General features: G+C 43.9%; 1 protein-coding gene across 2 annotated transcripts in view; it reads left to right on the top strand.

Annotated features, from left to right (window-relative positions):
- Positions 1 to 19760, top strand: part of LOC130119319 (polycomb group RING finger protein 3) — a 111775-nt gene that overhangs the window by 51812 nt on the left and 40203 nt on the right. For both annotated transcript variants that reach the window (XM_056287789.1, XM_056287782.1), the window contains exons 4-6: positions 8491 to 8587; positions 16016 to 16071; positions 17404 to 17511. In XM_056287789.1, the coding sequence (XP_056143764.1) occupies positions 8491 to 8587; positions 16016 to 16071; positions 17404 to 17511 (261 nt within the window). The remainder of the gene's footprint in view (positions 1 to 8490; positions 8588 to 16015; positions 16072 to 17403; positions 17512 to 19760) is intronic.

The raw sequence follows: 19760 nt of genomic DNA, 5'->3' as shown, positions 1-19760 counted from the left end.
ACAGGCACACCAATCAGGGAATGGGGAACAGGTGAGCAAAGCAGGCAGGGCAGTAACATAAAATGGCAAAACCCGTGAGCCTTCAAAATAAAACATGAAACCAAACAACCACGACATATTAACAATGAATCAAAGAAGTTATCTGCGTCTTGCATGGTGCACCGTGCACTATTCTACAATTCTATACAAATTAGGACCCAAGACAGCCCAACCCAAGGCATTGGCAGTGGTAAGATGATGCAGAGAATACCTTACACCAGAATTGACTAAAATGGTAATAAACACTATTGTTCTCTCACAGCTTGACTATTGCCAAATAATATGGGCGAATGCCATGAAAAAAGATTTAAGCAAACTCCAGTTGATACAGAACAAGGCGGCATGCCTTGCTTTCCAATATCCACAATACGAACATCAGCAGCATGCACTTCTATCTACAATGGTTAAAAGTTGAGGACAGAATGTATGCTGCACTTCTATCTTCAATATGGAAGGTTTTACAATACAAAACTCCGTTATATCAGTACAGTCAGTTAAAACACACTTCAGAATCGTATACATATGCCACTAGACAGGCAACAGAAGGCCGGTTTTCACTTCCTAAGCCAAACGCTAATTTTCTGAAGCGTACAGTAGAATATAGATCAATGAAAGCATGGAATTCGTTGCCACTGCCAATGACTAAATTGACACAGAAATCAATATCTAAAAAGAAAATAAAGAAACACCTTGTAATGTTATATTTGTAGGATGCAAAATACATGGTCATACATACACATATTACACACACACACACACACACACACACACACACACACACAAACACACACACACACACACACACACACACACAAAAGACAGGCTAAGGTGTGATTCGAACTGAATTGTATAGCCTGGATGGTTTCAACAGTTTGTACACTGGAATGATTTACGTATGTCTCTTTGCTGTTGGATGATGACTTATGAGTACTGTAAAGTTTAATGTAGGTTTTTGCTATTTTTGTTTGTTTTGTTTTTCTCTGTCTTGTTTTTAAATGTATGTATTAAATTTACATATGAATTAAATGTATTGTTTTTATGTGGACCCCAGTAAGACTAGCGGTGCTTTAGGGCACAGCTAATGGGGATCCCGATAAATAAACATAAACATAAACAGCCCATACAGAGCAGCCAGGCCGTCCCAGGTCCTTTCTGTGTGGAGTCTGCGTGGGTTTCCTCCGGGTGCTCCGGTTTCCTCCCACCATCAAAAAGACATGCATGTTAAGGTTAATACTCCTGTCTGTGCCCCTGAGCAAGGCAATGGAAAGAAGAACTGGAGTTGGCCCCCGGGCACTGCAGCTGCCCACTGCTCCTATACAATAGGATGGGTTAAATGCAGAGAACACATTGATTGTAAGCATACAATTCATTGTAAGAATACAATGTTGAATAAAGTGGCTTTCATATATCCACCTATCCATCTTCCAGGATGGCTACCTGTCCCGGAAAGAGGATCCCTCCTGTGATGCTGTCCCTGAAATAATTCCTTTTTTTTTTAACCCCAAATGTTTTTCTCTGTGGGGCTTTCCCTCATCCAAATCAAGGGTCTTAGTGTAGGAGGTGTTGTACGTAATCGTTGACTGTACTTGCTTGTTCTGGAGAACGTAATACGAATGTGATGTGAATGTTAAGCCCTCTGAAAATCCAAATATGATTTAAGACTATACAAATAAACTTGACGGTAATGCTGTAAAAAGACAATGTGATTTTTGATTTCGGCAGGGCTTTAAAACAGGGTGGGGGATTGCTGTCACTGGTTCGTTGTGTGATGCATTAGTTACAGAGCAATAGTTTAACTGTGACACAGTTGATGGATCAGTGAAGAGGTTCCCTTGAGTTTGCTTGTGTAAACATCATTAGTAGATTATGTACTTAGTTTATTGTCTATGACATGTCTTGGCTGCATCTGCAACGCAGCATTGTCTTTTATTTTTCTTAAATTATTTTTGTGGAATGTAGAAATTGATTTTGTTGAATCTGATTGCAGAGAAACTATTTTCGATATTGTCAGCACTGATTTTTTTTCTCATTTAGCAGCTTTATCAGGTAGATCAACATATTTTTCTATATAGGCTGAGCTTTTAATGCTCTTATTTGCGAGGCATAATTTACGTTTATGCTCTCATTTCTTTCCTTGGCATTTTCACATATATGATTATAATTATAGTAATTTCACTTATGGCGGCGCAAATTCACGTTTGCAGCGGCGTCACCCAGTACTGTCCATGCAGTGTCCTTGTCCAAGTCCGCGTCTAAGTTTGTCTTTGTTTGATGGCTGGGAGAGCTGGTGCTGGATCGGCTGGGAGTGCTTGGTCTGCTGTATCCTGTGGGCCCAGGGACCACGGCCCTGCCTGGGGCTGTGCCCGAAGAGGTAACACCAAGGGTGGTCTGACAGGAGGTGGAAGCGGGGCAGGCTAAGTTCACTGCTAGCCCATGCAGACCGGCAGCTGCAATAACACCAAGGGCGGTTTGGCAGCGGCCTCACCTAGCCTTGACTGTGTTTTTAGTGTCGTCATGTGGAGTGCGGGGAGGTGTGTCAAAGGTGTCTGGCCGAGAGAGCTAGCATTGGATTGGCTGACGGAGCTTGGTCTACTGTGTCCCGTGGGCTCAAGGATTGAGGGACATGGAAAACTGAAGGGACATGGAAGAGGGACAGGCTAAGCTTACTGCTAGCCGATGCAGACCGGCAGTTCCGACAGTCATCGTGGCTGGCGTTCATTCTCCTGGACAGTGTTTTTTTTTAAAAAAATTTAGTTTAGATATATATGTGTTAGTTTGGCTATATGTGTTCTTGTTCTTGTAGTTTTTGAATATGTGTTTTTGTCTTTGTATTGCACTGCTGTGTTTCATTTCATGTGCACAAGTGCATGAAATGAAATGATAAATAAAGTGTTCCTGTTTCTGATTATGATAAGATCAATCTAGGGCCACAGGAATATGTCCTTATATCTCCCGTGTGTTTCTCTGATTCCTGCAGTGTTTGTGATGTTGGTGTTATGGGAGTTACAGTGCCTCCAGAAAATATCCCCCCCCCCCGCCCTTTTGAACTTTTTTACATCTCGTTCCTGTTATACCTCTAAATTTTAATGGGCTGGAATTATTTTTTCTTTTTTTCCTTTTCTTTTCATTTCTCATACTAAAGTTCGCCCCCTAGTGTCAATACTTTGTAGGGAGGCCATTGGCAACAATTACATTTGTGAATCTTCTCAGGTATGACTGGGATTTCCACAGGTAGATTTTGGAATGTATGACCATGTTCCCACAGGAATTTGTTCCGACTCTGCCAAATTATATATAGAGGATGTTAGCAGACAACTTTTTGGTTGTACCACAGATTTTCAGTGGGATTTAAGTCAGAGCTTAGGCTGCACAATTCCACAATATTAATCTTATTTTCCAAGCCATTCCATGGAAGTTTTTGCCTTTTGTTAATTTTTCTGCCTGAGCATAAACATGTGCCCTAAAAACTCGTTTCTTGTCAGCTGGAACAGATTCTATTCAAGGACTTACACTACCGTTCAAAAGTTTGGGATCATATTGAAATGTCCATATTTTTGAAGGAAAAGCACTGTACTGTTCAATGAAGATAACTTTAAACTAGTCTTAACTTTAAAGAAATACACTCTATACATTGCTAATGTGGTAAATGACTATTCTAGCTGCAAATGTCTGGTTTTTGGTGCAATATCTACATAGGTGTATAGAGGCCCATTTCAAGCAACTATCACTCCAGTGTTCTAATGGTACAATGTGTTTGCTCATTGGCTCAGAAGGCTAACTGATGATTAGAAAACCCTTGTGCAATCATGTTCACACATCTGAAAACAGTTTAGCTCGTTACAGAGGCTACAAAACTGACCTTCCTTTGAGCAGATTGAGTTTCTGGAGCATCACATTTGTGGGGTCAATTAAACGCTCAAAATGGCCAGAAAAAGAGAACTTTCATCTGAAACTCGACAGTCTATTCTTGTTCTTAGAAATGAAGGCTATTCCATGCGAGAAATTGCTAAGAAATTGAAGATTTCCTACACCGGTGTGTACTACTCCCTTCAGAGGACAGCACAAACAGGCTCTAACCAGAGTAGAAAAAGAAGTGGGAGGCCGCGTTGCACAACTGAGCAAGAAGATAAGTACATTAGAGTCTCTAGTTTGAGAAACAGACGCCTCACAGGTCCCCAACTGGCATCTTCATTAAATAGTACCCGCAAAACACCAGTGTCAACATCTACAGTGAAGAGGCGGCTGCGGGATTCTGGGCTTCAGGGCAGAGTGGCAAAGAAAAAGCCATATCTGAGACTGACCAATAAAAGAAAAAGATTAAGATGGGCAAAAGAACACAGACATTGGACAGAGGAAGACTGGAAAAAAGTGTTGTGGACGGATGAATCCAAGTTTGAGGTGTTTGGATCACAAAGAAGAACGTTTGTGAGACGCAGAACAAATGAAAAGATGCTGGAAGAATGCCTGACGCCATCTGTTAAGCATGGTGGAGGTAATGTGATGGTCTGGGGTTGCTTTGGTGCTGGTAAGGTGGGAGATTTGTACAGGGTAAAAGGGATTCTGAATAAGGAAGGCTATCACTCCATTTTGCAACGCCATGCCATACCCAGTGGACAGCGCTTGATTGGAGCCAATTTCATCCTACAACAGGACAATGACCCTAAACACACCTCCAAATTGTGCAAGAACTATTTAGAGCAGAAGCAGGCAGCTGGTATTCTATCGGTAATGGAGTGGCCAGCGCAGTCACCAGATCTGAACCCCATTGAGCTGTTGTGGGAGCAGCTTGACCGTATGGTACGCAAGAAGTGCCCATCCAACCAATCCAACTTGTGGGAGCTGCTTCTGGAAGCGTGGGGTGCAATTTCTCCAGATTACCTCAACAAATTAACAGCTAGAATGCCAAAGGTCTGCAATGCTGTAATTGCTGCAAATGGAGGATTCTTTGACGAAAGCAAAGTTTGATGTAAAAAAAATCTTATTTCAAATACAAATCATTATTTCTAACCTTGTCAATGTCTTGACTCTATTTTCTATTCATTTCACAACATATGGTGGTGAATAAGTGTGACTTTTCATGGAAAACACAAAATTGTTTGGGTGATCCCAAACTTTTGAACGGTAGTGTACCTGTATTAGACACTGTCCATCTTCTATCCATCCATCCATTATCCAAGCTGCTTTCCCAGTCAGGGTCATGGGGATGCTGGAGCCTATCTCAGCTGGCATTGGGTGGCAGGTGCGGTGACACACACACATTTACATCTAGGGACAATTTAGTATGGCCGATTCACCTGACCTACTGTGGGAGGAAACCAGAGGAGACCCACGCAGACAAAATGCAAACTCCACACAGAGGACGACCCCCCCAAGGTTGTACAACCCCAGGGTTCAAACCCAGGACCTTCTTGCTGTGAGGCAACCACACTAACCACTGCGCCACTGTCCATCTTGCAACACCAAATAAAGATGCTGCCACCACTGTGCTTGACAGTAGGAATGCTGTTAGCTGGGAGTTGGAGAGAGACATTTTGTCACATGGCTTCAAGCAAACTCCTGGCATGGCTTCAAGTTGACCTTGCTCAGAGGTGGCTTCCATAGTAGCTGAACCTGTCTAATGCTGAAGAGACTGTTGATCTCTTGACAGCTCTCATTTCAGACAATGAGCTGTGCAGCGCTGTGAGTGTTGTAGCTGGTCTTTCAGTCACTTCTGGTGTGTTTGTACCATACTAGGCACTTAGGCTGTGAACATTGCACTGTTTACCTTTGGTTATGCATAATGAGGCGGCATGGTGGTGCAGTGGTTAGCACGGTCACAAGAAGGTTCTGGGTTCGAGCCCCGGGGTAGTCCAATCTTGGGGGTCGTCCTCTGTGTGGAGTTTGCATGTTCTCCCCGTGACTGCGTGGATTTCCTCTGGGTGCTCTTGGTTCCTCCCACAGTCCAAAGACATGTACGTCAGGTGAATCGGCTGTACTAAATTGTCCCTAGGTGTGTGTGTGTGTGTGTGTGTGTGTGTGTGTGTGTGTGTGTGTGTGTGTGTGTGTGAGCCCTGTGATGGCCTGGTGGGCTATCCAGGGTGTCTCCCCGCCTGCCCCCCAATGACTGCTGGGATAGGCTCCCTGCAACCCTGAGAGCAGGATAAGCGGTTTGGATAATGGATGGATGGATATGCATAATGAAATGAGGCGAAGTTTATTCTATTGTAGCACACGTTGTAAGCTGCTCTGGATAAGAGTTGAATGTTAGTACCTCAAACATAAATGATAGTGAAAGCATGCAACATTGTGAAAGTACAATTCAACTGTGTTAGACATTTATCAGGGACACAGAGGGGTTGATACCTTTTTTGAGCACCTGAGGGAGCTCTTGTATCACATTTGGGGCTTCTCAGCCCAACTGAACATGACTGTCCATGTTATATTTTGTAAATTAAACACAACATCCGTTGCACATCTCTCCGTGTTAGAAGAGAGATCCCTCCTCTGTTGCTCTCCCTGAGGTTTCTTCCTAGTTTTTCTCCCTGTTAAAGGTTTGTTTTTTTGTTTTTTGTTCCTTATCTGATGCAAGGGTCAAAGGACAGGATGTTGTGTTGTTGTAAAGTCCACTGAGGCAAATTTGCAAATTGTGATATTGGGTTATACAAATAAAATTGACTTGACTTGATGGTCCAGGGGGGAGCTTTGATCCTAAACCAACTCAGTCTCATGCCGACCACCCTCACAACAGACATGAAACAAAGATATTTTATATCACATCATTTATGATCAGTTATCTGAAAAGCAAAGAAGGTTGAATGAGTTCCTCTGGATACAACATTTAGTGGCAGAAATGTTTCTTCACTCATCTAAGTGACCTCTTCAGTCTAAACTGGCTGTAGGTGTCTCCACCCTGCAGTCAGTTTAGACTGAAGAGGTCACTTAGATGAGTGATGAAACATTTCTCTTTCAATAAACATTGTGTCCAGATGAACTTATTCCACTTTGTGATTTCCTTACCTGCATTACTGAGCATGCATAAAGACATTAATTGTGCAGTTTCGTCATATTCAGTGAAATTCATACAAAAATGCACTTTTTCCATTCAGGAAGAAATGTTGTTTTGAGTTTTGCTTCATAGCCAGAGCTTCCTTGTTTGTAGCGAAGTAGAAAATAAATTAATTTGATTTGGTCAAAAGGCGCCCAGGTGGAAATATTGCACAAAAATCATTATGACATGTTATTATTGCTAGCCCTATAGGGAAAAAAGTCCAAACTAAAATAAATTGAACTATTAGACTACATATCTGTGCGTTTCTAGCTGGCAGGAGAGAAATCTTAAGTCTCAGAGCACAGAGCTTCTCTAAAAGTCTGAGAGTGAAATTAAGTGTGTGTGTGTAGGTGTGTTTTGTGGGGAGTAGGTATGTGTGGGTGTGTAGTTCTATATATGTGTGTGTGTGTGTGTGTGTGAGTAGGTGTGTGTGTTTGTGGGTGGGTGGGGACAACTCTGCCGCTCTGCTGTCTGCTATGCTCACATTTTAGAGAATGTAATTAATATTTTCCTCATTACTGATGTTCACCACCCACAACCCATCCACTATTAATCAGAGTGCCTGGCTAAAGTTAGCTAGCTAGTGGCAAGCAGTTGGCTAGACTTTTTCAATCCATTCATTCGTTCGTTCATTCATTCATTCATTCATTCATCTTCAGCTGCTTCTCTGGGGTAGGGTCACGGTGGCAGCAAGCTAAGTAGGTCACTCCAGACGTCCCTCTCCCCAGCAGTGCCCTCCAGCTCCTCCTGGGTGATTCCAAGGCATTCCCAGGCCAGGTTGGACATGTAGTCCCTCCAGAGAGTTCTGGGTCTACCCAGGGGTCTCCTCCCAGTTGGCCGTGCCCAGAAAACCTCTTGGGGTTTGCAGGCCTACTCGGGTTCGATGAGACTGATGCAGGGCCCTCTTGGTGCTCGATCTGTGCTTTGTTTAACCAGGGCAACATATTTGCGAGGTCCTGCCAGCAAGCCGTTTGTGACTGAGGGGATAGACAGACCAGTACCGCAGGTGCAATTCAGGTCTTGTGCTGAGTAGTCAGCCAGTGATAGTAACTATAGTAACAGCATGAGAAGACGCACTCCATTGTCGTCAGTGCTCGGTTCAGTTTCATTTGCTAAGCAATAGTTTAAAATATGTATATATCCTGGAGGCGTCTCGGGGAAGAGCCCTGTCCCAAACACATTTTCTATCTATCGTCCCCGGGACGATGGGATACCGTTAGTCACATCTGTTAGCTGTTAGCCCTGATGTAGACACACACACACACACACACACACACACACAGAAAGCGAGACAATAAATGTGGTCCATCTGAAGATTAATTTGCAAATTTAAACATTGAAGTTGATCATACTGTTCATGTGTTGTTGTTTTTTTCCTTGTGTGTGTTTTTGTATGTATGTATGTGTGTTTGTGATGTCTCCAGTTTGTAGAAGCTGCCTGGTTAAGTACCTTGAAGAGAACAACACGTGCCCAACATGTAGGATTGTTATTCATCAGAGCCATCCACTGCAGTATATTGGGTAAGTGTGTGCAAACCGCACACGCACACGCACATGCACACGCATGCATGCACGCACACACACACACACACACACACACAAACATGGTCACAAGCACACTGCTGCTGTCTGCCTCACATACTCTTTATCTCTTTTTTTGCTGTCTCACTCGCTCAGACTGTTGCCTGCTAGCTCCCCCTTTCTCTGTTTTTTTTGATGGTCTGTTGTTCAGTGTTCATGTGTGCACGTACACACACACACACACACACACACACACACATACACACACACACACACACACACACACACACACACACACACACACACGGATGTTGATGCAGTTCCATCTCTGGGAGGGAGCTGTTTGCTGTCCCTGGGACTCCAGCAGTGCTGTCCCAGCAAACAACATACTAGCGATGAGCAAATTTGACGTTTTGAGTCTTTTTCATTTTATTTGTGCTACTCGAGGGCTTTCTGTATAAAACAATAAATCAATCATGAACTCATACCTCTCACAGGTTAACAACTGGCTGCTGCTGCGCCGAGTGTTCATAAAAGACTAGTTCCTTATGAACCTAACTAGCAGAACATGTGTTGGTGGGACCCTTTTTAGTCTCTCTGAGCAATTTGACATCAGGTACCAATTATCACCACTGAAATTGGTTGATTGGCAGTGACATGTCCCGGACAAGTTTACACCATACCAACGTCTTAGCTTGGTTACCATACTGAACTACTTCCAGCCCCTTCTGCTTCTGGTGTGGGAAGATGGTGGTGCAAATTCACATTTGCAGTGGCCTCACCCAGTACCAGTGTGAGAAGATGGCGGAACGAACTTGCGTTTGCGGTGGCCTCAAGCAGTACTGTCCCTGCGTGTCTTTGTCCCTGTCTGTCCACATCTTTGTTCGATGGCTGGGTCAGCTGGTGCTGGATTGGCTGGGAGAGCTTGGTTTGCTGCGTCCTGTGGGCCCAGGGACTGCGACCCTGTCCGGAGCTGCGCCCGAAGAGGAAACACCAAGAGGGCGGTCTGGCAGTATGCGGAAGCGGGTCAGGCTAAGCTAACTGCTAGCCCATGCGGACCTACAGTTCCGATAACACTGAGGGCGGTCTGGCAGCGGCCTCACTTAGCGTTGACTGTGTTTGTGGTGTCGTCGTGTGGAGTTCAGGGAGGTGTGTCGAAAGTGTCTGGCTGAGGAAGCTGGCATTGGATCGGCTGGAGGAGTCTGGTCTGCGTCCGGTAGGCCCAGGTACCACGGCCCTGCCTGGAGCTGTGCCCAAGGATGAAGCACCAAGGGTGGTCTGACAGGACGTGGAAGAGGGGCAGGCTAAGCTAACTGTTAGCCCATGCAGACCGGCAGTTCCGACAGTCATCCTGGAGTTCGTTCTCTTGGACAGTGATTTTTTTTTGTAGTTTGATATATGTGTTCTTGTAGTTTTTGGATATGTGTTTTTGTCTTTGTGTTGCACTGCTGTGGGCAGAGGGAAACAGTATTTCGTTTCATTTCTTGTACGCAAGTGCATGAAATGAAATGACAAATTGTTCCTGATTCCTAAGTAACACCATACAGAGTAGAAAGTCTTCTACCACAACATACAGCACTGAAACTTGTTTGAGGAGTTTGTCCCAAAATGCAATTAGACAAATGATATTCAATGACGAACTTAAGATGATTTTTTTTCAATTGCAAATGAAGATTCATTGCATGTGGAAAAGATTTCTTCTTTTGCCAACTCTTTTTTTTTTCCTTCACAAGTTAAATCTCTCAGGCTGAATATGGCTAAATGAGGTTGTGTTATTCACACTCAGTTCCTCTGCATGCTCCAGCATCAATGTATTTATTGATGCCACGGAAAACCTGAACATGTATCAGCAATTCTGTCGTTAACCATCTGAGTGCGCTGATGGCAATGTCAATGTTTTGGTAGAAAGGCTCCATTTCAAACACATTAGCTCTTCCCACAGCTGCTTTTTCTCTCTCTCTCTCTCTCCCAGCATTTCCTGAGTGTTTGGTAGAAATTGGATTAAAGCCTGAAAATGAACGACAAGAGAAACATCACAAATTATTCAAATAACATACCGCTAAAGCAAATGATAGATGGCTCCATCTGCTCTTCCTGTGAGAGCTATCAACGCCTATTTTTGTGATTGGAATCAAAGTCAAACCTCGCACACATTTCCCTTCACAGCATCATTGCGGTAGAAGGAACCCCGTTGTGATGTGCAGTGAATGACTGCCGATACTGGTTACAATTACTGCTGTTATTGTTATGGTTGTATGTAGTTGTGAGGTGGATGAAAGTGAATATATAGTGTATAATTCTGGTATATAAGATAATATAGTGTAATATAGGGGGAGTATTTAGCATTGTATATGGACATGATGAGTTGTGGAGTTGTGTTATGGTATATGGTATAGTGTATGGGTAATATAGTATATAAGCCGTATACTATAATATTTGGGCATAGGTTGTTGACTAGTCAGCCATAACAACATTTTTTTATAGTAACGACATACCTGTTGTACATACATGCTTGCCTCCAATGTGCTGTTGTTGTTCCCTTTATTTCTTCTGTCTTTTTTTTTTCTTCTTTGTTTATTTTCTTTTAATTTTTTTGTGTGAGTCTGCAAGTGCTAGAAGCTGCAGTGTACCGGAGTCAAATTCCTTGTGTGCATAGGCACACTTGGCCAATAAAGCTGATTCTGATTCTGATGATCTCCTTGATATATTAGTCTTAAAGCACCAGATAGCACGGGTCATTTGATGCTCTTAATTGGATGTTTCTTCAGGGACACAGGAGGCAGTAGAGTTGAAGCACCAGCCGCACTGGCACCTGCATTTCGAAGCTGCAATGGGAAATGCTGCTGCATTATAGTCTCATGTCACTTAGCCTGTTCTAATGTCTGTTTCTGATATTGAACCAGCTACACTACATAGTGTGGAATTTTTCCCCGTAAATCTGAACAAATCAGTGCTAATGAGCTAAATTACCTGCTTAGTTACCGATCACCATATTAACTTTTTAAGTCCTTAAATCTCAAAATAGTTGAATGATTGCTGCAACTCACGTTAAACCAATGGTGATTTCCCCCCCCCCTTCTTTTTTCCCCCCCCACTGTGGATGCTACAGAATATACACATCAAACTACCAGGCCATTGAAAACCAATATTGGTGTATTTGAAAACACATACTCCTTTGTTGCATTTCTGGCTTTGTCCTTGGATGTTTTACTTCCTTATGATTATTCAGGTTATGACAATCGCCCATGAGTTAACACTATTTGAAACAATCAGGAAGGTAAATGTCGGATCAGCCTGGCATGCTTTGTCCATTGGCCAATGGTGTACTCCAGAGTTTACCTACCAGTCAGAATTGGGGGGGGGGGGATCATTTTGCATTGAATATCTTTATGTTGTACGTTTTAGTAGATGTAGTGTTTCTGGTGTACAATGTTTCTTCAGCAATTGTGATAAGCGTACTGTAATTTGACAGCTAGACAATTGTGATATGCCCTCGAACATACTTGGTAAATGTGCAAGGTTTTCTCCTCTGGTGTGTGTGATGTCATAATGGTTTGGGGTTCTACTGAAAGTAATGCCTCAGGAAGGAGTCTGAGGCACCGAACCATGGTGTGGTCTGACTTCCCTGACAACATGGCCCCTTTTTCTTTTCCTATTCTGGGCCCCTGCTGTTGATTTTTTTATTTTAAATTTCAGATTTTTAACTGGAAGTTGAATAAAGCTCCATAATTTTTGCAGTGGTTAAAGGTTGTTCTGTCCTTTCTACCTTTAGAAAAGCTCCTATATAAAATGTGTAAAACCCTGCAAAAAATTCGCTTTGACCTGGAGTCCATTCATGGACTTTATTGAAGGTTTTCCCTTTCATTGAATGTGTACTTTTTACCTGGTTGTAACTACATATTTACACAGATGTATGTGTATACTGTTATATTGTCTTCAAAAACATAGTTATCATGTGGAATTCATTTCAGTTCAATTCAATTTATTGTCATTAAATACAATGTGCAGGCACATGTTAAAAATGAAATAAGGGCTGTAGCTTTGCCAAACAGTACAAGACAGACATAGGCAAACACAGCAAACATAGTATAAGACATACACAGATGAAGACCAAAAGCTAAAAATAAGTTAAAAAAAGAGCATGAGTGCAAAAATATTTAAAAATATCCACAGACATTCAGTGGGTATCCAGGTTCAGGTGGGCAACAGCTTGGGGAAAGAAGCTGTTTTTGAGCCTGGTAGTGTGGGCTCTGAGGCTCCTGTAGTGCCTCCAAGAGTGCAGGGGGGGAGAACAGTCCATGGTTGGGGTGGGTGGGATCTCTGCTGATGCTGAGACCCCTTTGAAGGCAGCGTTTGTGATAAATGTCTTTTATGGCTGGGTACTGGTGACATGCTGGGCCGCCTTGACAACCCGTTGCAGAGCTTTCTGGTCTACTGATGTGCAGTTGCTGTACCACACTGAGATGCAGCTGGTCAGGTTGCTCTCTATGGTGCAGTGGTAGAATTTGTTGAGAATTTTGGGGTATAGGCGGGCGCTGCTCAGCCTCCTCAGGAAATGCAGGCATTGTTGGGCCTTTTTCACAAGGGCCTGGGTGTTTGATGTCCAGGAGAGTTCCTCGTTGATGTGGACTCCAAGGAATTTAAAGCTAGAGACACGCTCCACTTCCACCCCATTGATGTGTATGGGGGGGGGGGCTGCAGCTTCTAGACCTCCTGAAGTCCACAATTAGCTCCTTCGTCTTCTCCACATTGAGAATGGGATTGCTGGTAGTGCACCATTATATGAGATGCTGAATCTTGTCCCTGTAGGCCATCTCATCATTGGTGGAGATACAGCCAATGACTGTGGTGTCATCCGCAAACTTGAACTATTACATTTGAAGGATGAGTTGGCAGGCAGTCGTGGGTAAAGAGGGAGACAAGGAGGGGGCTCGGAACATGGCTTTGAGGGACACGTGCTGAGGATCAGGGTGGAGGAGGTGTGGTCACCTAATCTAACAGACTGAGGTCTGTTGGTCAGGAAGTCCAGGGTCCTGTTACAGAGGGAGGGTTGAGGCCAAGGGAGAGGAGTTTGGTGGTTAGTTTGGCGGGGATGATAGTGTTGAAGGCGGAGCTGTAATCTATGAACAGCGTCCGTATGCATGTGTTTTTAAGTTCAAGGTGGATCAGAGCAAAGTGCAGGGCAGTGACAATGGCATCCTCAGTAGACCTTTTGGGACGGTAGGTGAACTGATGTGGGTCGAATGTGGGGGGGATAGTGTTGAATGCTTGGGGACAGGAATGATAGAGGTGGTCTCTAAGCATGCTGGGACTATGAATTGGGACAGTGAGAGGTTAAATATAGTTGTGAAGACCTCAGCCAGCTGATCGGAGCATTCCCGGAGGACCTGACCAGGTATGCCATCCGGTCCGGCGGCCTTCCGTGTGTTCACTCTGCGCAGTGATTCTCTGACCTCTGTGATTGATAGAGTGAGCACCTGGTTTTCTGGATGGAATAAGAAGTCCCTGCATAGTCTACATTGTCTGCATAGGCCCTGTGATGGCCTGGCAGCCTGTCCAGGGTGTCTCCCCGCCTGCTACCTAATGACTGTTGGGATAGGCTTCAGCATCCCTGCGACCCTGAGAGCGGGATAAGTGGTTTGGGTAATGTATGGATGGATGGAAAAAAGAGAAAAAAAACTTTCCCATGTAATATTTTGCATACATGAGATAATTGCAGTATTTCCTCTGTGATTTTATGTAACTGGAGCTTGTGGGTAATTTTAGTTTTGACTTGCATACCATTGTGAATTGTTTGGTCTGAGTTGTGTTGTCATTGTCTCTTCGTTACTGGTCATACTGACCAGTAGGGGGCACTGTCTGGCTATAATTCAATCAGGTTTGGGGTGAAACCGGCATTATAGTAGTAGGCAAGCTCTCCCCTATCCTGCACATCTCCTCTCCTCTCTTTCACATCTCCTCTCCTGTCCTGGAAGGGCAGCTAATTTTGGCCCCCTGCTAAAATGACCTTCATTGCAAATAGCAGGAGGAAAGACTAGCTTCCCGCCAGGTGTCGGTCATAATGCATGTTTGCAGTGATGGCAAAGGCACCCACACTGTGCTGTGATGTCAGTGGTACGGTCGAACAACAAACGCCTAGGCTATTTAACACTTTCACAAGCGTTGCTTGTCCAACAGCTCTAAGTGGCCTGGTGTCATTTCTATTTTTCAATCTGTTGGGAAACGTGAAAAATCAATTGGTCGTAGCCTCGGTGGTTGAAGATGGTTTTCTCAGGCTGCTGGTCCTGGAAATAGTCTTACATGACTTAAATCTAAATCCTAACACCTTACAGGGTGTTGAATACTGTTAGTCATAGCAGTTTATGTCTCTAATTCAGGTTTTGACATTGTAAAAGTGTTTTGATTTCTTGCTGTGGGGTTTTCAAGAGGAATTCGTAGTCATCACACACTGCAGTGATTTTTATGTCTGCTTTTGATTCATTTGTGAAATCTGTCATGTGACATTTTACTGCCATTACAAAGGTCTTGTGAAAAGTCTTGAATTTAAATTGAATAAAATTGCAAAAAGTAGGCTGATCAGACAAGTTCTTGATGACATAAAAACATTGTTAAATGCAAAGAGAGCAAGAGTATAACAACACATAAGCATCGAACCCACAACTTGTAAGTGTAAGTGTCCGGTATACAATTCAGCATTTTCGGTGACATATTTCAGGTGGCATTTTATTGATCGCCGTGTAAATTTGCACATACAAGCAAGGAATTTCACTTGGTGGGATGTTCACATAAAACACACAAGGGGTTTGGGCATCCGGGTGGCATAGCGGCCTATTCCATTGCCTACCAACACGGGGATCAGTGGTTTGAATCCCCGTGTTGCATCCGTCTTGGTCGGGCGTGCCTGCAGACACAACTGGCTGTGTCTGCGGATGGGAAGCTGGATGTGGGCATGTGTCCTGGTCACTGCATTAGTGCTTCCTCTGGTTGGTCGGGGGGCCTGTTTGGGGGGTGGAGGGGGAATAGCATGATCCTCCCATGTGCTAAGTCCCCCTGGCAAAACTCATTGTCAGTTGAAAAGAAGCGGCTGGCGACTCCACATGTATCGGAAGAGGCATGTGGTAGTCTGCAGCCCTCCCTGGATCGGCAGAGGGGGTGGAGCAGCGACCGGGACAGCTCGGAAGAATGGGGTAATTGGCCGGATTCAATTGGGGAGAAAAAATCTAAAAAAAGAAAAACACAAGGAGTATGACATGTTCTGAAAATGAGAAGAAAAGTATGTTAGGATATCTAAATGAAGAGTTATCTTAAATCTGAGTACCAAGCGACATCAACAGGGCAAACACGTACCTGCAGCCCAGTACCTGTGGATATTTTTCATATGCCTGTAAACGAATAACACATCTAACAGATATTTTCTTCCCATTGCAGGCATGACAGAACAATGCAAGACATTGTCTACAAACTGGTACCAGGACTTCAAGAGGGTAAGTGTCTTAATGTTGTCTCTCGGCCTTAGCTGAGCTCCAACCTCAAAACCTTGAAATTTTTGATATTGGCCCGTCTCTGCAAGCCTTCCAATCACTACTTCCTCTCCATCTGGTTGTTTTATTGTGTAGTTTTGGACTAACTGAAATTCAGTGAACAGTAAATTGTTTCTGATTCCTGATTAATATCTTCAGTTATGTAGCTCCACATGAGCAGTAAATGAAGAAAATTTGTATTCTTGCTGTCATTGACAGGTTTATTAAATTGAATGGGGGAAAAAAAACCCACATGCACACACTATCTTATCAAGTAAATGCCAGAGACTGCAGTCACCTTGAGCAAATAAAAGAGCTCTATACTCCACGGTGTCCCTGACTTTCTCCTCACACTCTCTCTCTCTCTCTCTCTGGTTCTATTCCTCTCTCTAACCTTCTCCATGTCACTATCTCTCCTTGTCCCCCTTTTGCCCTCTCATTTTTTTCTTTCTGTGCCTTGCTTTCTTCTTCTTTGCTCTCTTTCTATGTCCCCTTCTCTGTCCTTAGTCCATCCAACTTTTGAATAAATTTCAGGTGAATAATAAAATCATGCGAATTACAATGTTTCCATCAACTCCTTGGCGAATAAAAACCGTGTCCTACGTCACATCGCCATACTTGCACACCTACAAGAAAGATGGACAGACTCTATCAAGAACTGATTCATATCCGACAAGTTTTTATTGCCTTTTTTGGTCCAGCTGAGGGCCACACTGAATGCTGTCCGAAGACGAAGGCAGAATACACTGGGCAATGTAATGGTGCTTGATCAATCACTATCAGGCATTTGATAAATCTCGATAAGCAGCTGTGTTATGCTGCCATTTCCATCCACCTGTATTTGTTAACCATCAGCCATTGCCAATGTGAAGTTTAGATTAAAAAGAGCCGATCGTTTGGTTAAATTCTATTCATTTTTGTTTTGTTTTTTTAAATTCGGCAAAGTTTATGCACCCGAAGCAAGTGTGAAAACTTTTATGGGGATTTTTTTAGTGGATTTTATGCGATATTTGCAGTTTTCATCAAGCCTTATTTATGCTAAATGACAAAATTAATATCAAAACGTAGTTATTGACTCTTTCTCTGGCCTTCCCCTTCTCTCACCTCCCTCGCCTCCTTTGCTTTTAATCTCCATATCCCTGTTTCTCTTTGTCTTAATCTCTATTAATAGTCTATTCCTCTCACTCTCTTGCTCTCTCTCTCGCTCTCTCTGACTCCTTCACTGACTTTTTCTCTGACTTTCCAGTTCTCTCGCCGTCCCTCTTTCTAACTCTTCTCTCTCCCCGTCTCTTGCAGCGGAGATTAAGAAGCAGAGGGACTTCTATCAGAAGCTGGGGATGGAGGTTCCTGGCGACATCAAAGGAGAGCTGTGCAACATGAAGACGCACCTAGATCAGCGCAATGGTACAGTCCACTGCCAATAATCCCACGCTACTAATAGAACACACACATACTATGCACACACACACAATTGATGTTCGTTCAGTATTTGCTTAACATTCATAAAGGAGAACTGGCCTAACAACTAAAATTGTAAATACACTGAAAGCACGGCACGGTGGTGCAGTGGTTAGTGCTGTCGCCTCACAGCAAGAAGGTCCTGGGTTCGACCCCTGGGGTTGTCCAACCTTGGGGGTAATCCCAGTTCGTCCTCTTTGTGGGGTTTGCACATTCTCCCCATGTCTGCAGGTTCTCCGGTTTCCCCCACCATCAAAAAGACATGCATGTTAGGGTGCCCTTGACCAAGGCATGGTAAAACAAACTGGAGTTGGTTCCTGGCCGCTGCATAGTGGCTGCCCACTGCTCCTAGCTACACAGCTAGGATGGGTTAAAATGCAGAGCATCATTTCCCCACAGGGATCAATAATGTATCTCAAAATCCAAAAAAAAAAAGTACACCCCTCCTTAAAAACTGTAGTGTAATTGTCCTTACAAAGTGACATTAATATGGAAATAAGAACCATTCTTTAAATGGTCCTAAAATGAATGCTGGTCACAACCTGGGTGTCAGAAGTCCCTCCCCACAGGAACTTTACATGACATACTGAACTCACCATGTTGCATTTCTGCTGTAGTTATATCTGTCATAACTGATCTCTCCATGAATACTCATTGAAATTTAAAAAAGCAAAACAAAAAAACAACAATGACGAAAATGCAAGTGTTAATGACTTCTTACCCAAACAAAGAACAGTAAGGAGTACAGAAGTGGAGGCATTCAGCAGCAGACTGGGCGGTAATTCAGTCATTCTGAAGGGGCGGGGCGAGCTTTTAGTGCACAACAGTGTTCCAACCCCTTTGAGTGGGCCTGCAAATGTGCACCCGGGGGGTGTTCACATTGGCAGGCCTAATCACTGGCTTAATCCCCTCCTCTGATTTTGGTAATTAAGGCTCAGAGGGAAGTGGAAGTGCTCTCTGGTTCACCCAGGCCTTGTCACTGGCAGTCTGGCTGAGTAGCCTGACACAAACACAGACACACAATACATACATGCATGCATGCACGTGTGCAGAAACACATTTAAAGGATAATTTAAAGCAGTGCAAACACAGAAATGGAAACTCAGGGACTTCATTTTATAACCATTCTCATAAAATATCATGAGACGCAAATCTGAGTGACATCTATGGCTTTGGGTAATGATAGGAATTTGTTTTTGGATGTGTAACTGAGATAATGAAACACACGAGGATCATTTGGATGGTGATTTACACAGCATCCTATTAGAGTGACAACAACACAGGTTTGTCTTTCTTCAGAGATCCAAACAAGGCCAATGAGCTTCTCAAGGTTCCTAGCGAGAAAAATAATTAACCCTGAAAGATTCTGTGAAGACGCCATATCTTGTGGAGGATCTTAGAAGTGCTGTCAGGTTTGCAACTCTTTAATGAAGGGAAAACTCAACAGACCTGCAATGGGTTCAGATGGTTCCAGAGCTTGGTTGTCTTTTCCCGACGTCCAACACCCTTCTGTGAACAATGGAGAGCAGCTCTGAAAAGCAGTATAACATATATAATATTCAATTAGGAAAGAGATGGTTTCTTATAAAAGAAACCCTTAACCTTCTGCAAGTGTTGTTGTTCATCTGTTGCAGCGACGAGGACCATCTAGTCATCCTGTAGGGGCCGAATTCTGTGGGTGTGAAGATGGCTGGTTAGTCCAATCTGCGCCCTGAATGTTCTTTGGCAGTGTGGGCATGGGATAGTGAGAGTAGCTGGAGGGTTGCTGGCACGGTCTTTCCTGGCCTGCCTGCGGCTCTCTGCTGCAGCAATCCTGGCGGCCTCATATGTGTTTGCACCATTTTGGACAGCTGCACGCCCCTCTCCTCTGTTCACAGCTTTCTGTTCCCATGTATCGTAGTTGATGGTGAAGGCCTTTAACGAAACCTTCCATGTCCACCCTGCAACGCAGTCCAACAAAATTCCTCCTTCCAGAGAACGAACTCCAGTCAGGATGACTGTCGGAAGTGCCGGTCTGCATGCGCTAGCAGTTAGCTTAGCCCGTCGCGCCTCCGCGCCCTGCCAGACTGCCCTTGGCGTTTCCTCCCCAGGCACAGCTCCATGCAGGGGCCGTGGTTCCTGGGCCCATCAGACGAAGCAGATCAAGCTCTCCCAGCCGATCCAACGCTAGCTCTCCCAGCCAAACACCCTCGACA

This window comes from Lampris incognitus, chromosome 1, assembly GCF_029633865.1.
Source record: "Lampris incognitus isolate fLamInc1 chromosome 1, fLamInc1.hap2, whole genome shotgun sequence".
In the NCBI taxonomy this organism is placed as follows: Eukaryota; Metazoa; Chordata; class Actinopteri; order Lampriformes; family Lampridae; genus Lampris; species Lampris incognitus.
The sequence above is the reverse complement of the archived record's forward strand: the minus strand, read 5'-3'. Positions and strand labels throughout refer to the sequence as shown.